At 40.7% G+C, this 20,273-nt stretch overlaps 1 protein-coding gene across 1 annotated transcript in view; it reads right to left on the reverse strand.

Moving 5' to 3' along the window:
• Nucleotides 1-4,100: 4,100 nt before the first annotated feature.
• vimr2 (vimentin-related 2) overlaps nt 4,101-20,273 on the reverse strand; it is a 53,000-nt gene continuing 36,827 nt past the window's right edge. Inside the window, exons 5-10 of the mRNA XM_067996725.1 lie at nt 14,038-14,133; nt 12,257-12,382; nt 8,151-8,234; nt 6,440-6,550; nt 5,128-5,252; nt 4,101-4,228 (exon numbers count right to left, since the gene is read on the reverse strand). Coding sequence (XP_067852826.1) covers nt 4,186-4,228; nt 5,128-5,252; nt 6,440-6,550; nt 8,151-8,234; nt 12,257-12,382; nt 14,038-14,133 — 585 coding nt within the window. The 3' untranslated portion in view covers nt 4,101-4,185. The remainder of the gene's footprint in view (nt 4,229-5,127; nt 5,253-6,439; nt 6,551-8,150; nt 8,235-12,256; nt 12,383-14,037; nt 14,134-20,273) is intronic.

Below are 20,273 nucleotides of genomic sequence, written 5' to 3' on the forward strand. Positions count from 1 at the left end.
GCCAGGAAATCTAATGACTAATATCTGCCAAAAACAAAATCTGGAGATCAGCTTAGTGACTGTTTCCATATTTTGCTGTCACCGTATAAGGGACAAGCAGACATTTTTTCATGACAAATTGTAGTGACTAGTTTATTGATATTCTTTGTGCTACAAGTTGTTGCCATTGCATAATTCAAAAAATTTGTGTTAAAAAAAAATTAATGGATAAACTGATCAAAGGGAGGTTTATCACTGTACAATTATATAAAGTCTGTGGATAAAGCTAAATTGGAAAGGCGGTTAGCTATCTACACTCATGATCAGAGCGCACACATGAATAATGGCCATATGGGGGAAGCTACCAGAGGAAAACCACTACCTGTGGAACCATACTCCAGAGAGGGATTCATTGCCTTCAGCAGAGGAGGGGAGCTTTCAAGTGAGGAATAACATATTTTTCTTTATTTTTCCTCACAGAATCATCCTTTATTGATGCATTCAAATCAAAAATTGAGTCTCCTCATCATTTCTGTCTTGAAGAATTGAACAATTGCAAACAATGATTAACTTTAACATTTGTTTAATGTTTGTTTAAACAGTGAGTGTTGATAAATATCAGCACTGAAGCCTGATGGTAGGAGTTATTAACTTGGCAGCATGAGGAAGCTGAAGCAATATCAATAGAAACACAAGGACTTATCTTTCTTTGTGTTAATCCTAGGACCACTCTAACAGTGGTAGAAAATGTTACTTTTAGAGACAGGTGTCTTTTTGACAGAACTACTGTCACACTAAGGGTTTAATTTAAGGATTAATGCTATTGGATTTAAAACATAATTAAGCCAATTAAAAAGGAAGATCTTATTTTGTAAAGTAGATTTTCATATTTTAAGGTTGTTAACACTACCAGCAGTGTAAGTTCAATTGCAACAAGCTTTTTATTGCTCAGTATGAAGAGTTTCCACAAAATAATCTTCCAATCCTCCTTAGATATGGGAATGATGCTGGAGGACTGAAGGGTTGCAAATGTCACACCCTGTTCAAAAAAGGGGAGAGGGATAAACTTGGCAATTATAGGCCAATCACCCTAACGTCGGTGGTGGGGAAACTTTTAGAGACAATAATCCAGCACAAAATTAATTGGCACTAGGAAAAGTATGGGCTAATAAATGAAAATCATCACAGATTTGTCAAAGGAAAATCGTGTTTGATTAACTTGTTTGAGTTTTTTGGTGAAGTAACGGAGAGGGTTGATGAGAGTAATGCGGTTGATGTTGTGTACAAAGACTTTCAAAAGGCGTTTGATAAAGTACCACATAATAGCATAATAGACAGACTGGTGAAATGGGCAGACACATGGCAGATGCAATTTAATGCAGAGAAGTATGAAGTGATACATGTTAGCAAAATTAAACCCCATGGGATTAAAGGGACAGTGGCAGCATAGATACAAAATTGGCTAAGGGACAGAAAGCAGAGAGTAGTGATGAATGGTTGTTTTTCAGACTGGAGGGAAGTATATAGTGGTGTTCCCCAGAGGTCAGTATTAGGACCACTGCTCTTTTTGATATATATTAATGACCTGGACTTGGATATAGAGGGTATAATTTCAAAGTTTATAGATGACACAAAACCTGGAAATGTAGTAAACAATGTGGAGGACAGTAACAGACTTCAGGAGGACATAGACAGACTGGTGAAATGGGCAGACACATGGCAGATGTAATTTAATGCAGAGAAGTATGAAGTGATACATTTTGGTAGGCAGAATGAGGAGAGGCAATATAAACTGAATGGTACAATTTTAGAGGGGGTGCAGGAACAAATAGACCTGGGAGTGCACATACACAAATCTTTGAAGGTGGCAGGACAAGTTGAGAAGGCTGTTAAAAAAGCACATGGGATCCTGGGCTTTATTAATAGAGGCATAGAGTACAAAAGCAAGGAAGCCATGCTAAACCTTTATAAAACACTGGTTAGGCTTCAGCTGGAGTATTGTGTTCAATTCTGGGCACCACACTTTAGGAAGGATGTCAAAGCCTTAGAGAGAGTGCAGAAGAGATTTACTGCAATGGTACCAAGAATGAGGGATTTCAGTTATGTGGAGAGATTGGAGAAGCTGGGGTTGTTCTCCTTAGAACAGAGAAGGTTAATGGGAGATTTGATAGAGATGTTCAAAATCATGAACGGTTTTGATGGAGTAAATAAGGAGAAACTGTTTCCAGTGGCAGAAAGGTCGGAAGCCAGAGGACGCAGATTTAAGGTGATCAGCAAAAGATTGTCTGCCGGTGGAACTGCCTGAAATGCACTTTGATATGAGGTTATTACAGAATGAAAGGTTCACATGGCAATTACCAGTCAGAATGTACCATTGATACTAACATGCCCGCTCACCAGCCTAAAGAATCTGCTAGTCATTAATAAGTTACAACTTGTCCTCCTCTTCATCTGTATTTACCCAGCAAATTCTGCCCACCTTCTCCATTATTGGTCTCACTAATATGAAGGAAGTGATTTTTTTTGCAGCTGTTAAACCAGGGTGCAGATATGATACTTACGTCACTATAAACTTCCTGTTTTTGTTTGCACACAGGTGAATCAGCAAACTGCTAATGTGCAGGATTCTTCATCAAATTCTTTGATTCCATAAGTTGTGCTGTATAACAGAACAATTCAATCTTTTCTGCAGCTGTTGACAAAACTGCATGTCTAATGCTGACACTATTTTTAATTTCCTGTGCTTTGTCAGGAAATTAAATGGTTGGTGTTATGTGGCTGACATTGGAGGTTAAGAATTACTGACCTTGATGTTGTCATAATGACTGACTGATCTTTCCTTTTACAAATATCTCTGCTAACAAACCAACAACTTCCCAGCACCAAAGACCATATTTTTTGTTCGGGACTTATATGTCTTAAAACATTATTAAAAAAATAGTTAAGGAATGATCAGTATAAGTTGCAGACCTGTCATGGTGCCAGTACTACAGATAGCTGTACCAGAGCTAGAAGAGTGCCAATATTAGGGGTCTTGTTACCACATATGTGCTAGTATCAATTTCAGGGTACTGTTACTGTACCTGTACCAGTGCCAGTATCAGGTGTAATGTTACCAGATCGGAACCAATGTCATTGTTTGGGTGATTGGTTATCTAGGATGTATCAGTAATATCTGTACCAGCAACACTATTAGTATACTGATTTTAGGTAGTATTGGGGTAATTGTGAAAAATCTATATATGTGCAATTATAATGGTACTGGTACCAGATCTGTACTGATAATTTGGAAAAGAAGGTGATCTAATTGAATTTTTCAAAGATATGAAAGGAATGGAGAAAATTGATCTAAGCAGATTGTTCACTATGGTGAGAGGTTCAAGCACCAAGGGACACAGTTGAAAATTAAGAAGGCAGGTGGAATTCATTCACCCAAACAACTTAGAAGTTATCAGACTCCAGGGTGATCTCCAAACAAAGTTGTGAAACCCTACAGGGTTTAAACAGAACCTGAGAAATTACCATGTACTGCTCCTGTTATTAGTCCGAGCTCGCCCATTGTCAAACCTACTCGAATATACCCTCAATGGTCAAGGAAACCTCCAAATTATTTAGGCTTGTAGATAGTTATGAGTGTATTGGCTTTCATTATGGTTCCAGTGTTGGCATAACCCATCTGTCCCATGTACTACTGGAAGATGCTATTTTTTAATCACTTATTATATGAGGCAGTTGCTGTTAACCAGGCTCATTCATGGAGTTGGTAGTTGTCAGCCTGAAGTTCTGAAGGGGTGAAAGTAATATGTATGGTACTTGCATATTGTTAATTGAACATTAGAGGGCCTTCCGATGGGATCAAGCATATTCTAGCAAATACACCCTCTTACATTGTTTGCCTCCACATGTGCAATGCCATGGGAGATTGACTAGTCTTTCTTAAGAAGGTGAACTTGGTGTAGTTAGCAATAAGATGGTGAAGACAAATTAAGTCAGATTTGGAGGGAAGCTGAACCTATACAGGATGAATTGGAAGACTAGTTAGTGAAGTAAAAAGCAACTGAATATGCGTAAATAAAAATACATAAAAACAGAGAATGCAGAAATCCATATTCCTATGGATCTTTAGACATTGAAAGTGAAAATTTATTGTAGACCAGTTTGGAAAAAATCATCATCTTATACATGTAATTTTGTAGTTGCATCCTTCTAAAGATGACAAAGTCTTTCATCTTCTTCTTCGATGAATCCCCTAATCAAAAAAATAACATTTTATTTATTATATTGTATTGCAACATGCAGATGGATAAGTTGAAGACCCTGGGGTATATGTCCTTCTGCTAATTTTAGCAAAAAAAGTAAATATGAGTACAATGCGGTGTCCCCCACTTATCCTAACATCTTGTTTTGTGCTAAAATTAGTGAACAGAGGAAAATACAGTCACTGTCATGCCAAAATGGCTACTAGACCAATAAAGTTTGCATGAGAGCATTCTCGGCATGCGAGTGGCGCCACCTCTGATGTTAGGGTCCATGTTTGGGGCGGATACATGTTCTGCCCATCCCAGGCCTCTGTGCAAAGTTACACGTGGCAGGAATATGAATGGTGAGCCGGCCTTCCCAGATCGTGTCAGAATTGCCACATCTTTCAGGCCCCCTGCGCCCAACTTGTGCTCCAAGACCACCACAGGGGCAGAGGATTTGTAGGCCCACAGTCTGTGTGGAATAAACACACTGTCCCACTGTTTTTTATTTATACAATCTGTTTATACCACAAATATAGACATTGGCAATAAACATTCAGGTTTTTTGGGAGAGCTGGAAAAGTTTTACAAAAGGGAACTTAGTGACATTTGGAGCTAAAGATAAGGACATACTGCCACCTAATTGCCAGGGGCAACAATTCATGCCCATATTACCATGACACCACTAAAGATTGAACACCAGAGATGGGAAATGTTCATTCTAAACAAACAGAGACCACCTCCCCCATACATCCACTATAGAGGGACCAGATATCCCAAACAGTCAACACTAAAAGCAGGTTTTGGTATTATAAGAAAAATCACAGTAAATTATTTCAACATCCCTAAACAAGAAATAAAATTTTATATAATACATTTTCTTGTGGTATGGACTGTGGTCTCTCACCTGTAAGCTGTTATTTCAATATCAAGAGCCCTTTTAGCAGTCAGCAACTCCTCATACTCAACCAAATGTGTCTTTATATCCTCATTAAGCAGATGCAGTTTTTTTCCCAACTCATGAATCTGTTCCTAAAATATAGCAACAAGTACAAAGAGAGGTGTTAAGAAACACTGAATAATTGATGAAGATTGGCTGATGTAGCAGAACATTTTTATAATGTATCTCATTTGCCAAATTTCACTGTATCAAGAACTGGTTGATTAAGCATTGCAGACTGATGAGACAGAGAAAGTAGCAAGTTAATCATTGTTAAGCCATGGAGGATTTTATTCATTCTAGTGCATTTGGGCTTTGAGGGCCACTAATGACTACACTTGCCTCTCACTGCATTAATGCATTACAGATGAATATGGTCCCATCTATGGTACCGCAATGTCAATCTTAACACTTAGGCTTTTGATTAGCTAGAATCCAGCCTTTCAATTTTATTCAATGAAAACACCATTTTTTGGAAGTTACAATTAGTGCCAGAAGTTGGATGCTGAGATGGGCCCAAAGACAGCGGAGCCAGCCTCAGGTCTGATCCAACTTTGGCTTCTGTCCTCATTTAAAGGCAGCCAGCGAGCTGTGGGCACCAAACAGGCGGCCTGTCTCATTAGTCAGGGAGGGTAGGAAATCGGCTGGCCCCTACGCTGAGCCGGCCGGCAGGTTGACTCTGGGGGTGGAGGCGATCCATGAGGGCCTCAAACACGCCAGAGATTTTCGTGGGCCAGGGGTCACGCCAGGGCCAAGGCCAGGGCCTGCACCTGGAATTCCCTGGGCCATACAAATGGCTTATGGGGGATAAAACTAGGCAGTTACCTGCTCACAGGTGCAGTACATTTCAGGTCTGCTGCATCTGTCATCATTTTTTTTAATTTAGAATTTTTTAAGTGCTAATTTTCATAATTACAGTAATGAAGATACTCCTGAAATCTGCTTAGCTACATTACAGCACCACAGTGCGTGACCTGCAAACATAACAAAAAAAATGAGTGACCCAATAAGCCTGTAATTCCCTGGAACTGTCAGCAGTTGAATTAGGCTGAATTTGCCTTTAATACTTCTTCATTTTTATATAAAATGAGAAAACAAATCCACAACTAAATTAAATAAAAGAGTGAAGTGGGCACCAACACTCATCATTCTGTGGGGAAAGCATTACATAGTGCATGGGATAAGCTGACCTTTATGGCAATAAATAAAAGCTGATTTGCATATATGCATAAATTCACAAGTACATACATGTAATTTTATTGTGAAATTGTTTCCTTACCTCATTGAATGCAATTTCCTCTTCATTTGTTATTTCTCTTTCTTCAATCTCAGTATTAAGTTCCATGTTTCTCACTTTGAGAGCCTCTAGTTCTTTTTCTAATTCAGGAATCTACCAACAAGTTCAACAAATATATTATAGAGCAGTATTATCATTGAGATTTCAGTAAATCATAAACATTACCATGTTCATTTGAACTGCGAAAATCACTCTGGCACAATTACAGATTTTGTCTGCCTGAGCTAGTATTTAGTCTGAAGAACAGTTTGAGCTGTATAATACTAGGGGGATGCACAGCTGCTTTTTATAAAAGGCCACTTTTTATAAATAACCTGGCATCTGATACATGCAAAACATCACTATGCTTACAAGCCTCCAAACCAAACCACTGAGAAAACTGCATGTCACCCTTTTTTTCACTTGTTCTCAGGATGTGGATGACATTGATATTTATTTTCCTTCCCTAGTGTCCCTGAGAAGGTGATGTTGGGCCTATTTCTTGAACCACTGCTGTCCTTGTGGTGATGATGCTCCCCAGATGGTGTTAGATAGAGAATTCCAGGATTTTGCCCCAGTGCTGCTGAAGGAACTGTGATATATATCCAAGTTAGGGTGGTATGTGACACTTCAGCTGGTTTCAGTACTTTTATATTGGAACAAGTGCCATTGACAACAGTTGTGCAGTACACTGACGTCAATGGCATTGTCCAATATAAAGCAGGGACCTCTGTAATCCTGATAGTATCAGAGACCCACATTTTCATGGGTCCTGCAATCTGCCATTAGGTCTCTAGTTACAACTAAAAGTATGGAGCCAGATTTCATTGCCTTGCAACAATCAGTTGTAGGTCTCCAGCTTCCAATAGGTCTTGATTTGAAACAACACCAGGAAGGAAGGTAAAAGGGGAGAATGACACAGGGAGGTTGCTGGAATCTGTTTAAACGCCACTCTCACAGGACCTCAATCTAAATGGAAAAGTGCATTAATGTACTACAATGCTAGCTTCAATGCCAGTTTTATTTTGTGCTTTTTTGTAGAAATATGGCATCCCCTGTAATGAGACATGTATACCCACAAAACTATCAAATATCATTAACTCAGTGAAAATAATAGAGTAACTTTTATATTGAAACGATCAAAAGAACTTTAATCAATTTATCATGTAAAATGTAAATTCAGATTCAATCTTATGTATTGCTATATCAACTCTTCGATCCCCATTCTTTGTAGAACTACAGTTTCTACCTCAGTTTATAAAGTTTTTATATCTCAAAGTCCCTGAAATTTACAAAACAGGGATTCTTAACTCTCTTTATGTGGTATCATCCCTCAGATCATTCTGTTTACACCAAATTCATTCCTTATTTCTGTTTATGCAGTGACTTCTTTCAGAGCTCCCCTCTTTACGTAGAACTGAGATTTAATTTTATCTCTGATACTTACTTAAGTGTATCAAAAATGTTTTTATCATTGTTTACATGGTGTTATCTCTCAGGCACTGTGGTTCTTACCCTTGTTTAATAGTGTAATTTCTCTGATCCCCCACCTGGACAGAAACATTCAGGAAGATCCCACAATTCTATATCACAGAATACTTCTCAAAAGCAATAGTACATAACCCGTGGTAAAAAAAAATAAATACACACCATAAACAAAATTTGTGCCAACAAAAGAGTTCCATGAACAATTTAGTGCTGATCTTTACTGTACCTTTATGTGGCTGTCGTCACCTTTATTGACATTTCTCTGTGCCTGTGTGGAATCTGGGCTCAAGCCAGATGTTCGTCCCTCAAACTGAAAAAGAGTTGATCGTAATATTTACAAATTATACCCAACTATATTCCTAACGTATATCAAATGAAGGATCTACATAGAAACACTCAATTCCCAGCAAGTTCCCAAGTTCGGTCCCTGGTCTGTGCTGAGTTGGCTCATTTCAACAGGAGCAGCAGATTAGCCTCAGTGCCCCAAACTAGGAAGGGGAAAACAATCAGCCAGGATCCCTGATCACTAATTAGTGTATGTTGCTGGGAAACTTTCAGTTTTCTATGTGTGATTCTTATTTTTTCCTTTGCATGGTCCTCCTCTCTTCAAGGTGCTGACTCATGCTAGGGTATGGTGTCACAGTTACCACCTGCCCTTCAGTACCTCACCCAAATGTTGTTCCTCATATGTAAGCCTGGACAGTGAGTGTTCTCAGGCTGTCTCAATGTGGAGGACATCACAGTTAAGCCTGACCCTGTCTTCATCCAATGCCCACACACAGTGAGAAAAGTGGAAACAAAATCTACTAATCGCAAGGATGATTTTCTAAGGGAATTTCAAGAGCTCTTTGAAGAGACACATGGACCATGCTAGGGACTAAATAAGAATCATACATACAAATGTAGAAGTATTACATATGACAAGGGAAATATTGTTTGGGTCACTATGTTAGTGAAATCATGAACACGCTCTTTTCCTCTACATATAGCAACCAGAACAAATTCTCTCCCCAGTATATTTACTAACATTATTTTAATATATTTGCTGTAGGGATTTTTCCTACAGGAAAGTACTCAGAATGCATTAAAGCCGTCAAATAGCTGAATATAGCTGGCACGGACATCTCTCAGTATGTACCATCAATGTGCACCAGCTAAATGAAGGTTTAAAAGTCATCATCATAATGATTATACTTACAAAAGTATGAAAACTATTTAGGTGAAGAATACATTGACTAAGGCAGTATGTATAGGGGATCACACTGGAGATGGGCTGCTCCCACTGTTCATTCACAATTGTCACTCATGAACTACACTGACACAAACATGGGAAAATGCTATCAGCAACACAGCACATCTCACACAGGAGCCATGATTGCAAAAGGCATGAGTGAGCTGTGAAGGTCTTTCCTTATGGTAGCCAGAAGGTTGTGGGTTCAAGACCCACTCCACCACATAAACTAGGCTGATGCTTCAGTGCAGTACTGAGGGAGTGCTCTACTGTCAAAGGTGCTGTCTTTCAGATGAGATACTAAGCCGAGGCTCCATCTGCCCTCTCAGGTGGATGTAAAAGGCCCCTTGGTACTATTTGAAGAAGAGCCTCGGGAATTGTACCGGCCAATATTTATCCCTCAACCAACATCACTAAAAAAAACAAGTCATCTGGTAATTTATCTCATTGATGTTTGTGGGACCTTGCTGTGCGCAAATTGGCTGCTGCGTTTCCCAACATTACAACAGTGACTACACTTCAAAATACTTAATTGACTGTAAAGCACTTTGGGACGTCCTAGCGTCATGGAAGGCGCTATGTAAATGCAAGTTTTTTCTTTCTTTTCCATGCATCATCACCCAGTGTGATAATTCTATTTATTCTGTGGTGTTTTCAATCCATTAATTGATATTATTTGGATACACTGTTAAATATCTGTAGGTACTGCAAGTACACACAAACAGCAAACTGTGTTCCAGAACAAATTTTCTCAATGTACAGATATTTTTCATTCATTTTAATTAAATGAGCAGGTTGTTCAACAATAGAGGCAGGTTTTTCTCCCCAGCTCCAATGGACAGCATATGGTAGGATGGAAACTTGGATTGTCTGGATGACCTGCTATTTAACAAATTTTATTATTTTCTCTTCTTGCATAAAAGCTGGGAATGCACAGCAGGTCAGTCAGTCAGAGTCTGAATAAGGAACTTGGTGACCATTTCAGGTGGGTCCTGCCCTAAATATTAATCTATCTTTCTAATTCAGATCCTGACTGATCTGCTGTGTATTTCTAGCATTTTCTAGTTTTATTTCCGTTTTCCAACATTTTTCTTTTTATCTCAACTTTTTTAGGTTTCCACACTTGAAAGCTAACAGTTTCCCTTGACGTACTAGTGCTGGGCTCAGTAGACTTAGTAGGTGAAGCACTGCACAGAATAATTCCTGAGAGAAGCAAATTTTTTTCATGGCAAACAGAAAAAATTCTTAATCAGAATTGATTATGTAGGAAGTTGTTGAACATAATATTCATTCTACCAGTGAAGGAGGCCACATAAGTCATAAGTAGCAAAGTCAAGAGTGACATATACATGTCTCTTTCCCATGTTGTATAAGTATCACAACATCCTCATTGGTCCAGCAGATCCCAAGTTGAAACCTTGGTCTGTGCTAATCTCAGTAGGGCAGTAGAGATTCTATAATTGCCCTTCTCACTCCTTGGCCAGCGAGGGGAAAAATCACCTAGGGTTTCCCCTCCTGACAGCCATTCAGTGACCCCTGCTGTAAAGTGCCTGTGTGTGGATATCAGATGAGGACAGAATTTGGTTGAGCTGTAAAGCTCTTGTAGTAGAATAGCCTGTGGCACTCACTCTCTCGGCTCATACACGAACAATGGGCATGAGAGCGAGATACTAGAGGGTTAAGGCATTTGTGGGACCTTACCTCATCAAGATTCAGTACCAACGAGAGGAGAGAAAAGGGGAGAAAATTAGAGAGAAAAAAAATCACATTCAGTGACTTCCCCAGCAGTATTCTGGTTATACAATGTACAAGTTTCTGTTTTGTTAAAAACATTTTAGTCGTTAAAGTTTTCATCTGGTGTTATGGCTTGTTTTTCTTGCTCATGGTTTATATAATGGTAGCAGCGGTTTTGGACACTGAAAGCTGCCTTTGAGTCAGTTGTGTCTTGGTTTGTGCAAAAAACTCAGTGGCTGTTCTCCAGTCGAAGTTGCTATGGCTACAGCTGGCTGCCTGCTGCTAGGCACCAGTACACAGCTGTTTGAATTTTGTTTTTAAATGGTGGTGGTTTGTGGCAAAGCAGGACCTATTGGGCTCTTATGTGACATGAGTGGAATGAATTCCACATGCTGTGTATCCAATGTAACAGCTATTTATCATAATAGTTTTTATTATTTTTACTGATATTCATATCACCTTATTCACTCTGAAAGGTTCAATAACCAGATTTTTATAGTGCAAACCACCATTGTTCCCAAATAAAAGTAAGTGACTCCTATTCAGTCAGGTTTCTATTGTTCTATCATATTCAAATATGGAACAATATTAATTTGCATTTTACTTAAAAACTTACCTTATCTTAAAAAATAATTATTTTAGATGAAATCTTCTTTATAGTGGACAGGAACATTTGTACATCTGAACTTTTCCTCACTTAAATTGATTGTGCATGTAGGGATATAGATAAACTAACTAGCATCCTCATTAGTGCATTTTAAAACCATTTGTAAAGATTCAGAGTACTTGTCATTAAGGGATCATTGCAAACCTTTTTCCTCAATATAATGAACATCAGTTAAACTGAACAAATCAGGTCAGCACGGAGCAGCAGTCCATTATAAGAGGGTTGCGTCATATCTATGCTGCACCAGCACACCTCAATGTGATAGATAGGGTTAAAATATTTTCTCAAGCAGGTAGCTGTTTCTAAAATCAACCACTGGAGACAGTTGGCTACCAGACATGCATTTTCAGCCATTTTCATTTCATTTTCTAGCTCCTAGTGCACTTCACGTTCTTTTCCTTAAGAACTTTATGAATTTAATCGGGTTAGGAAGGGGGGGAAATCCACCAGAGTTCTTGCTGCTGATCACTATTCAGTGACCCCTGCTTGAAAATGTTGCAGTCTTTATCTGGGAACAGGATCAGACTTGGCTGTGATCCTCTTCATGGTTGAACAACCTGTTGACACTCACTGTTCAGGCTGACAAATGAACAAAAGCTATTTGGGCTACCAGCACCTGTGGATCTGCATCCCAGAAAGATTTATTGTCTTTAGACAAAGATAAATAAAAAGAAACAAGAACCTGGTCATTAATTCTCACCTGTATACTGGATGCAAGCTTGCCATAGTAAGCCCCAATGTCCAGAGCAGCTGTACTCATGTTAGGAGATGGGAACTCCAAAGCTAACCAGAGATTCTCATCTACCAGTTTGGAGCGTTTCTTCATCTTGTAAAGAGAAAATATGAAGTGTGATTCAAACTTGTATTTTAGAAACAAATTTTAGAGTTGATTTACAAAACTAACCGATTCCATTTAAAAGGGGAATAAAAACAGAAAATTCTGGAAATTCCCAGCAGATCAATCACAATCTATAAAGAGAAAAATCAGTTCAATATTTCTGGTGTAGGGCCTTTGACAAAATAAATGTGCTGTGTATTTCCAAAATGTTCACACAGGAAATGTACCTTCCAAGATTTTTTAACTTCCTGAATGTGAGAGACTGGCATCAGCTGACCCTCTAGCTCATTGATATCGAGCTGAAGCAGTCAGAGACACCTGCTGCACGTGTGGCCATTCCAGATACACAAAGCATCCAGGACTTCGCACACAACACAGGTACAGAACATCGCAGGCTTCAACTGATGCTGCACCAATCAAGTTAAATTTCACGACCGTACCTTTCCATTGGTTTCTCGCAGCGTATGGGTAGACAAAGGAAAGGCATGTAAACACATTGGGCTCAATTTTGAAATGGCGGTGGGTGCCAACTGGCTGCCGACAGGAGCTGCAACGCTGAGGGGGGCGGGGGCGGGGGCGGAGAAAGGGAGAGAGAGAGAGACGTCATCCGGCGCTGGAACAGAGAGCGAAGGGAGCAAAGATCGGGGTGGGGGGGGGGACAAAAATGGGGGGGGGTCATCGGACATCGTCGGGGGGAAGACATTGGGAGACATCGGGCGTTGAGAGATTGGAGAAGAGATATCGGGGGGTGAGATATCGGAGACGAGATGTCAGGGGGTGAGACATCGGAGAAGAGACATCGGAGCAGAGGGGTTCAGGTGACATCGCTGGAAAAGTAAGTGTATTTAATTTTTGACGTTCTGAAATGTAATTTTATTAATTTATTTTGTTTATTTGTTACTGATCTGGCCAGGCGTGAATCGGAGCCCAAGTAACTTTAAATTAGATTTAACCACATAATACGTCAGAAATAAAGTACCTTAAGTACCTGAGGTACATTTGCTTCTTTAAACATCGTCCCGTTGGTAATTAGTTCGGGAACTCCACATGCACCCAGATGATCCTGAGTCGTGCGTGTTCCTCAGCGGGTTGGAGCAGGGAATCCTGTCCGCTCCAGAAAATCCCGATTTTCGCTGCCCCCCCACCCCGCCCCCACACTTCCATTTGGAAATCAAGCCCATTATGTCTCCAGCATTAATATTGCCACAATAATTTCTAGGCAGTGGTCAGAGGTAAATAAAAATAAAATGTCCAACTGGGGCTCTCCTGAGGTTAAGTTTAGAGCTCATTATAATGGTAATGTAACAAGAGCTCTAAACTTTGTCTGGCTCGTGCCATATCAAAGCAGAAATAGACAGTTTCCTAGAAGTAAAGGGAATTAGGGGTTACGGGGAGCGGGCAGGAAATTGGACATGAATTTAGATTTGAGGTTAGGATCAGATCAGCCATGATCTTATTAAATGGCGGAGCAGGAGCGAAGGGCCGATTGGCCTACTCCTGCTCCTATTTCTTATGTTCTTATGTTCTTATCTGACCTGCTGTGCTTGATAATGTCATTGGTTAAAAAATAAACAAGTATTCCATCCTCCATTGTCCCTGATCTCGATCAACACAAAGATAGACAAAGAAAAATGTTTGTTTACCTGTTCGTGAGAATTCCCCATCAAAGCCAATTCATTCTCCAAAATGTTGATCTGTTCTTTTAAAGCCAGGCATTCACCAGTGGTTACATCAATTTCCTAAAAGTGTACATAATCGATATGTTAATGATAAACATTCCATCCAATTTAACTGTACCTTAACATGCAGGAACAAATTGGTCATGTCTACAGGTCACATTGTATAGAATATATCTTTTTGATAATTTAAGGCAAGCAATATATGATTGTGGTAGGGCATCATTTCCTGAGAAATAATTTGCTTTAATCAAGATTTTAATACATTGCACACAAAAAAAGTTAGTGTGGCTCCCTACTTCATTCATTCGGCAAGTAAATCTAAATTAGAGCAAAATAATTTACTCTCTCATTCATGGGGCATGATTTTAAATGGGAAAAATGGGTGGGTTGGGGGCAGGGGGGCAGTAAAAATTTTAAAAATCTAAAACCCGCCCCCAACCCGCCTCTATTCCGCCCACTTCCAGTTTGCACGGTGGCAGGACAAGGGGCGGGCAACCAACCGGCTCTCAGGAGGCGGGTCAGCCGTTAAAAACTTTCAAGGAGGCTGCGGGCCTCCATTTTGACAGATTCTTTGTTTTTAACCCCTGGGGGCCGTGATTCCCGGGCCTTCTCCTTCATGCCATGTGAAAGGAGACGAGAAGGCCCAAAACTGCAAGTATGTGCCTTTATAGCAATGCTTGTGGGTCTGGAGGTGCAGGAGTGCAACCCCCAGGCCCAACAAGCCTACCTGCAGTGGCCCTACAAACACGATCGTGCCCCCCACCCCCCACAATCTCCGACCCCCACACGATCCGTGACCCCCCCCACGATCTCTGACCCCCACAATGACCCCAGACCCCGGCCCCCGATGACTGACCTCCCTCCAATGACTGAGTCCCCCTTCTGATGACTGAGCCCCCCCCACCCCAATGACCTCCCCCAAATACTGACCCCCCCACGACCCCCCCCGGTGGCTGACCCCCCCCCCCCCCCCCGCCCAATGACTGAGTCCTGAGCCTCCCCCTCGGTGACCACCAATGATTAAGCCCGCCCCCGATGCCCCGCCCACCGATGAACCTCCCCCCCCATCGAACACTTACCTGTTCACACCCTCCTCCTTCTTCTTCTCCCGTCCGACTGAGACCAGCCTGTCAATCAGGCCGGCCTGTTGAGCGGGAAACACGTCAAAATAAAAGACATCCTTATGGGGGAGCCGGGTTTCCCAGCAGGAAATCTCCCTGCCCGACGCACCCCTTATAAAATCATGCCCATAGTCTCTTGATGCTATCTGAACTTGTAAATCCTTGATTCTGCTCACAAGTAAGATTTGCTTCAGGAGACCATCTGGAACAATTGTTGCTCCAATGTAAAACGTCTCTCTCATTTTTGTGTCCCCAACATCAGAAACAGATTAAGTGGTCAAATACTATTACCATTCGTAAAAGTTTGCTGTGCACAAATTCGCTGCCACATTTGTCTAGAACCATAAGTACACATATGTACACATTGCCTATAACCATAAGTACACATCAAAAGTAATTCATAGGCTGTAGAGTGCTTTGGGACATCCTCAGGATGTGAAAAGGCAGTGTTTAAATGCAAGTTCTTTCTTTCTAACTACTGAAAATAGTCAAGAATGTTATCTTTCTCTCTGGCACTTATTGCACAGTTGATTTCTTCAAGCCAACCTACCCTCTCCACACTGATTATGCAATACTTTACCAGTATTATGTTTCTTCTCTAACTCTTCAAAGTTGTGGGGTGAAAAATCGAGACTTACTCAAAGATCATGGACCTTAGAGCCCACCAGTGGTTGCCAGAACTTATGATATTGGCAGTGCCTGAAGTGATATCCGGAATTGTTCATCAGAGCGACAACAGAACACTGTGGCAGGTGAGACCATGAATCATAGAGTTATAGAATGATACAGCACAGAAGGAAGCCATTCAGACCATCGTGCCTGTGCCAGCTCTTTGAAACAGCTATCCATTAGTCCCACTCCCTTGCTCTTTCCCCATAGCCTTTAGGTGACTAAAATAGTGGACAGGGGAATGTCTATGGATGTTGTTTATATGGACTTACAGAAGGCATTCGATAAAGTCCCTCATAAGAGAATGTTAACTAAAGTGGAAGCTCATGGAATTCAGGGCAAATTATTGACCTGGTTAGGAAATTGACTGAGGGGCAAGAGACAGAGAGTAGGGATAATGGGCAGGTACGCAAATTGGCAGGATGTGACTAGTGGTGTCCCTCAGGGATTTGTGTTGGGGCCTCAGCTATTCGCTGGCAGGTTAGAGAGTCGCATATCCAAGTATGCCGATGACACAAAGATAGGCAACATTGTAAGTAGTGTAGATGGGAGCATAAAATTACAGAAGATATTAATGGATTAAGTGATTGGGCAAAACTGAGGCAAATGGATTTCAATATAGGCAAGTATGAGGTCATCCGCTTTGGACCTAATAAGCATAGATCAGAGTACTTTCTAAATAGTGAAATGCTCGAAACAGTGGCGGTCCAAAGAGACTTTGGGGTCCATGTACATTGATCATTAAAATGTCATGGACAGGTACAGAAAATAATCATAAAGGCTAATGGAATGCTGGCCTTTATATCTGGAGGACTAGAATACAAGAGGGTAGAAGTTATGCTACAGCTATACAAAGCTCTAGTTAGACCACACCTGGAGTACTGTGTTCAGTTCTGGGCACTGCACCTTAGGAAGGATATATTGGTCTTGGAGGGAGTGTAGTGTAGATTTACTAGAATGATACCTGGAATCCAAGGGTTAAATTACGAGGAGGGATTACACAAACTGGGATTGTATGCCCTGGAATTTAGAAGATTAAGGTGCGATTTGATTGAAGTTTTCAAGATATTAAGGGAAACTGATAGGGTAGATAGAGAGAAACTATTTCCGCTGTTGGGGGAGTATAGGACATGGGGACATAACCTAAAAATTAGAGCCAGGACTTTCAGGAGTGAAGTTAGGAAACACTTCTACACACAGAGGGTGGTAGAAGTTTGGAACTCTCTTCCACGAACAGCAATTAATGCTAGCTCAATTGTTAATTTTAAATCTGAGATTGATAGATTTTTGATACCCAAAGGTATTAAGGGATACGGGGCTAAGGTGGGTATATAGAATCAGGTCACAGATCAGCAATGATTTCACTTGCCCCACTTCATTCTCCAGAACTAAATACTGCTTCCTTCCTTGTTGGGCTGGAAACATACCGATCAAGGAAGTTCTCTTGTATACATTTCAGGAATTCCTCCCCCTCTTTGCCCTTTGCACTGTTATTTTCTCAATCTATATTAGGGTAATTGAAGTCCCCATTATCACTACTCTAAAGTTCTTGCATCTTTCTGCAATATACCCACAAATTTGCTCCTTTATCTCCTTCCCATTATTTGATGGCCTATAATATAGTGTAATCAGCCAGCAGTGTAATAGCTCCTCTATTGTTCTTTAATTCTAACCAAATTGATTCTGTCTTTGAACCCTCAAGTACATCATCCCTTTCTAGTGCTGTAACAGTATTTTTGATCTATACTGCCACCCCCTCTTTTTTTTCCTTCCCTATCTTTCCTGAATACATTATAACCATGAATATTAAGTGCCCATTCCTCCCCTTGTTTGAGCCAGGTCTCCATTTTTAGCACTATATCATAATCCCATGTGGCTATGTGTGCCTGCAGCTAACCAACTTTATTTACCATGCTCCATGCATTTACACACATGCACTCTAAACCCATCTTAGTCTGCCTCGCATGTCCCCCGTTCGATCCCTCCTATTTCTGATCTACCCTTTATTCTAATGCTGTTTGTCTCTCCTAGCCTGTGTACCTTGTATCTCCTCTCTAATGTTTCATCCTGGTGCCCATCCCCCTGCCAAATTAGTTTAAACCCTCCCGCACAACACTAGTTATCCTCCCTGCGAGGACATTGGTCCCAGCCTTGTTGTGTTGCAAACCGTCCATCTTGTACAGGTCCCTCCTGCCTCAGATCTGGTCCCAATGCCCCAGGAATCTGAAGCCCTCCCTCCTGTCCCATTTCTCAAGCCACACGTTAACCTGTCTTATCTTACTGCTCCTATATTCACTAGCACGTGGCACTGGGAGTAATCCAATGATTACTATCTTTGAGATCCTGTTCTTTAACTTCCTCCCCAGCTCCTGAAACTCTATCTGTAGAACCTCAACCCTTTTCCTACCTATATCATTGGTTCCAATATGGACCACGACTTCTGGCTGTTCCCCTTCCCCCCGCAAAATATTCTGCACCCTCTCAGTGATCCTGTACCCTGCCACCAGGGAGGCAATACACCACATGACACAGGAATTGCAGATAATGGGTCTCAGCTGTCCCATCATTTTGCTTAAAAATCTATCTACTCATATATATATATATATATATATATGTCTCTTATGTTTTATATATATGTTTTAGTTTGGTATCCCCTTACTCCTATTTATTATTTGTTTATTATTTATGTATACCAGATTTTTATTTAATGCAATTCAGATCCCTTTAATGTTGGTATCCTCTACTTAGTTAATTTTAATTTTATCCCCTTAGATCTAATTAATTACTCTGATTATTTATATATTTACTTACTTACTGTTGCCCCACGGTTTAAATTACTTAGCACCTTGTTCCCCCCTGCACCAAATTCCCATTCTAACCAAATTCCCTTCATCACTCTGTTTAGCAGGTTTACCCAACTGTCATCAAGCTCTGAGATTTGGTCCAATATCAAGCAATCAGAGCAGCTCCAACAACAAACAATTAGAGAAGGCAATGGCTGTAGCTTCTTGATCTCTGGTAACCTCTGAGGCAGAGGTACAACTACATAATAAAAATTTGAGGGAGAGTGGTAGGGGATAGCATAGTCAGGGGGATACACACTGTTCTCTGCAGCCACGACCAAGAGTCCCGAAGGCTGTGTTGCCTGCCAGGTGCCAAGGCTAAGGACATCTCCCCACGGCTGGAAAAAAACTTGGAGCATGAGGGGGAGGATCCAGTTGCCTGAGCCACGTGCAAATTCGTATAGGGACAAACAGATCAGAGAGTTAAATGCATAGCTCAAAGAGTGGTGTGGGAGACAGCAGTTTTGATTCATGGGGCACTGGCACCAGTACCGGGGAAAGAGAGAACTGTTCTGTTGGGATGGGCTGCACTTAAACCGAGCTGGGACCACCGTCCTGGCAAATCGAATAACTAGGGCTGTAGATAAGGCTTTAAACTAAAAGGGGTGGGGGGAGGGGTCAGGTGAGGGGAGATTTAGAAATCTAATGAGAAAAGTCAAGGCAACAGAGCATTGTAGTGATTTGGGTAAAGATAAGCAGAGTGTGGCAGGAAGGGACAGAGAGTTTACCAATAATAAAGCATCAATAAGTAAGGTCAAAGCAGGAAAAATAGTAAAAAGTCAAAATTGAAGGATCTTTATCTGAATGCATGGAGCATTCGTAACAAGATAGATGAATTAATTGCACAAACAGAGATAAATGGGTTTGATCTAATAGCCATTATAGAGGCATGGTTGCAAAGTGACCAAGATTGGGAACTAAATATTCCAGGGTAAATGATCTTTAGAAAAGACAGGCAGAATAGAAAGGCGGGTGTGTAGCCCTAATAATGAAGGATGACATGAGGACAGTGGTGAGAAAGGATCTTGGCTCGGGAAGATCAGGAAGTAGAATCAGTATGGGTGGAAATAAGAAATAACAAGGGGCAGAAAACATTGGTGGGAGTAGTTTATAGGCCCCTAGTAGTAGATATGCCTTTGGACAGGGTATTAGTCATGAAATAATAGGAACTTGTAACAAAGGTAATGCAGTAACCATGGGGGATTTTAATCTTCATACAGACTGGGCAAATCAAATTGACAAATGTAGATGGAGGACGAGTTCATGGAATGCATTTGAGACAGTTTGCTGGAACAATACATCATGGAACCAACCAGGGAACAGGCTATTTGAGATCTTGTATTGTGTAATGAGACAGTGTTAATTTGAAATCTCACAATAAAGGATCCTCTGGGGAAGAGTGATCATAATATGATAGAATTTCACAGTGAGTTTGAGATTGACATACTTTAGTCTGAAACTAGAGTCTTAAACTTAAATAAAGCCAATTACATTGGCATGAGGGGTGAGTTGGTTAAGGTAGATTGGGAAATTAAATTAAAGGATATGATGGTTGAAAAGCAATGAC

Source organism: Heptranchias perlo, chromosome 15, assembly GCF_035084215.1.
Source record: "Heptranchias perlo isolate sHepPer1 chromosome 15, sHepPer1.hap1, whole genome shotgun sequence".
NCBI classification, from domain to species: domain Eukaryota; kingdom Metazoa; phylum Chordata; class Chondrichthyes; order Hexanchiformes; family Hexanchidae; genus Heptranchias; species Heptranchias perlo.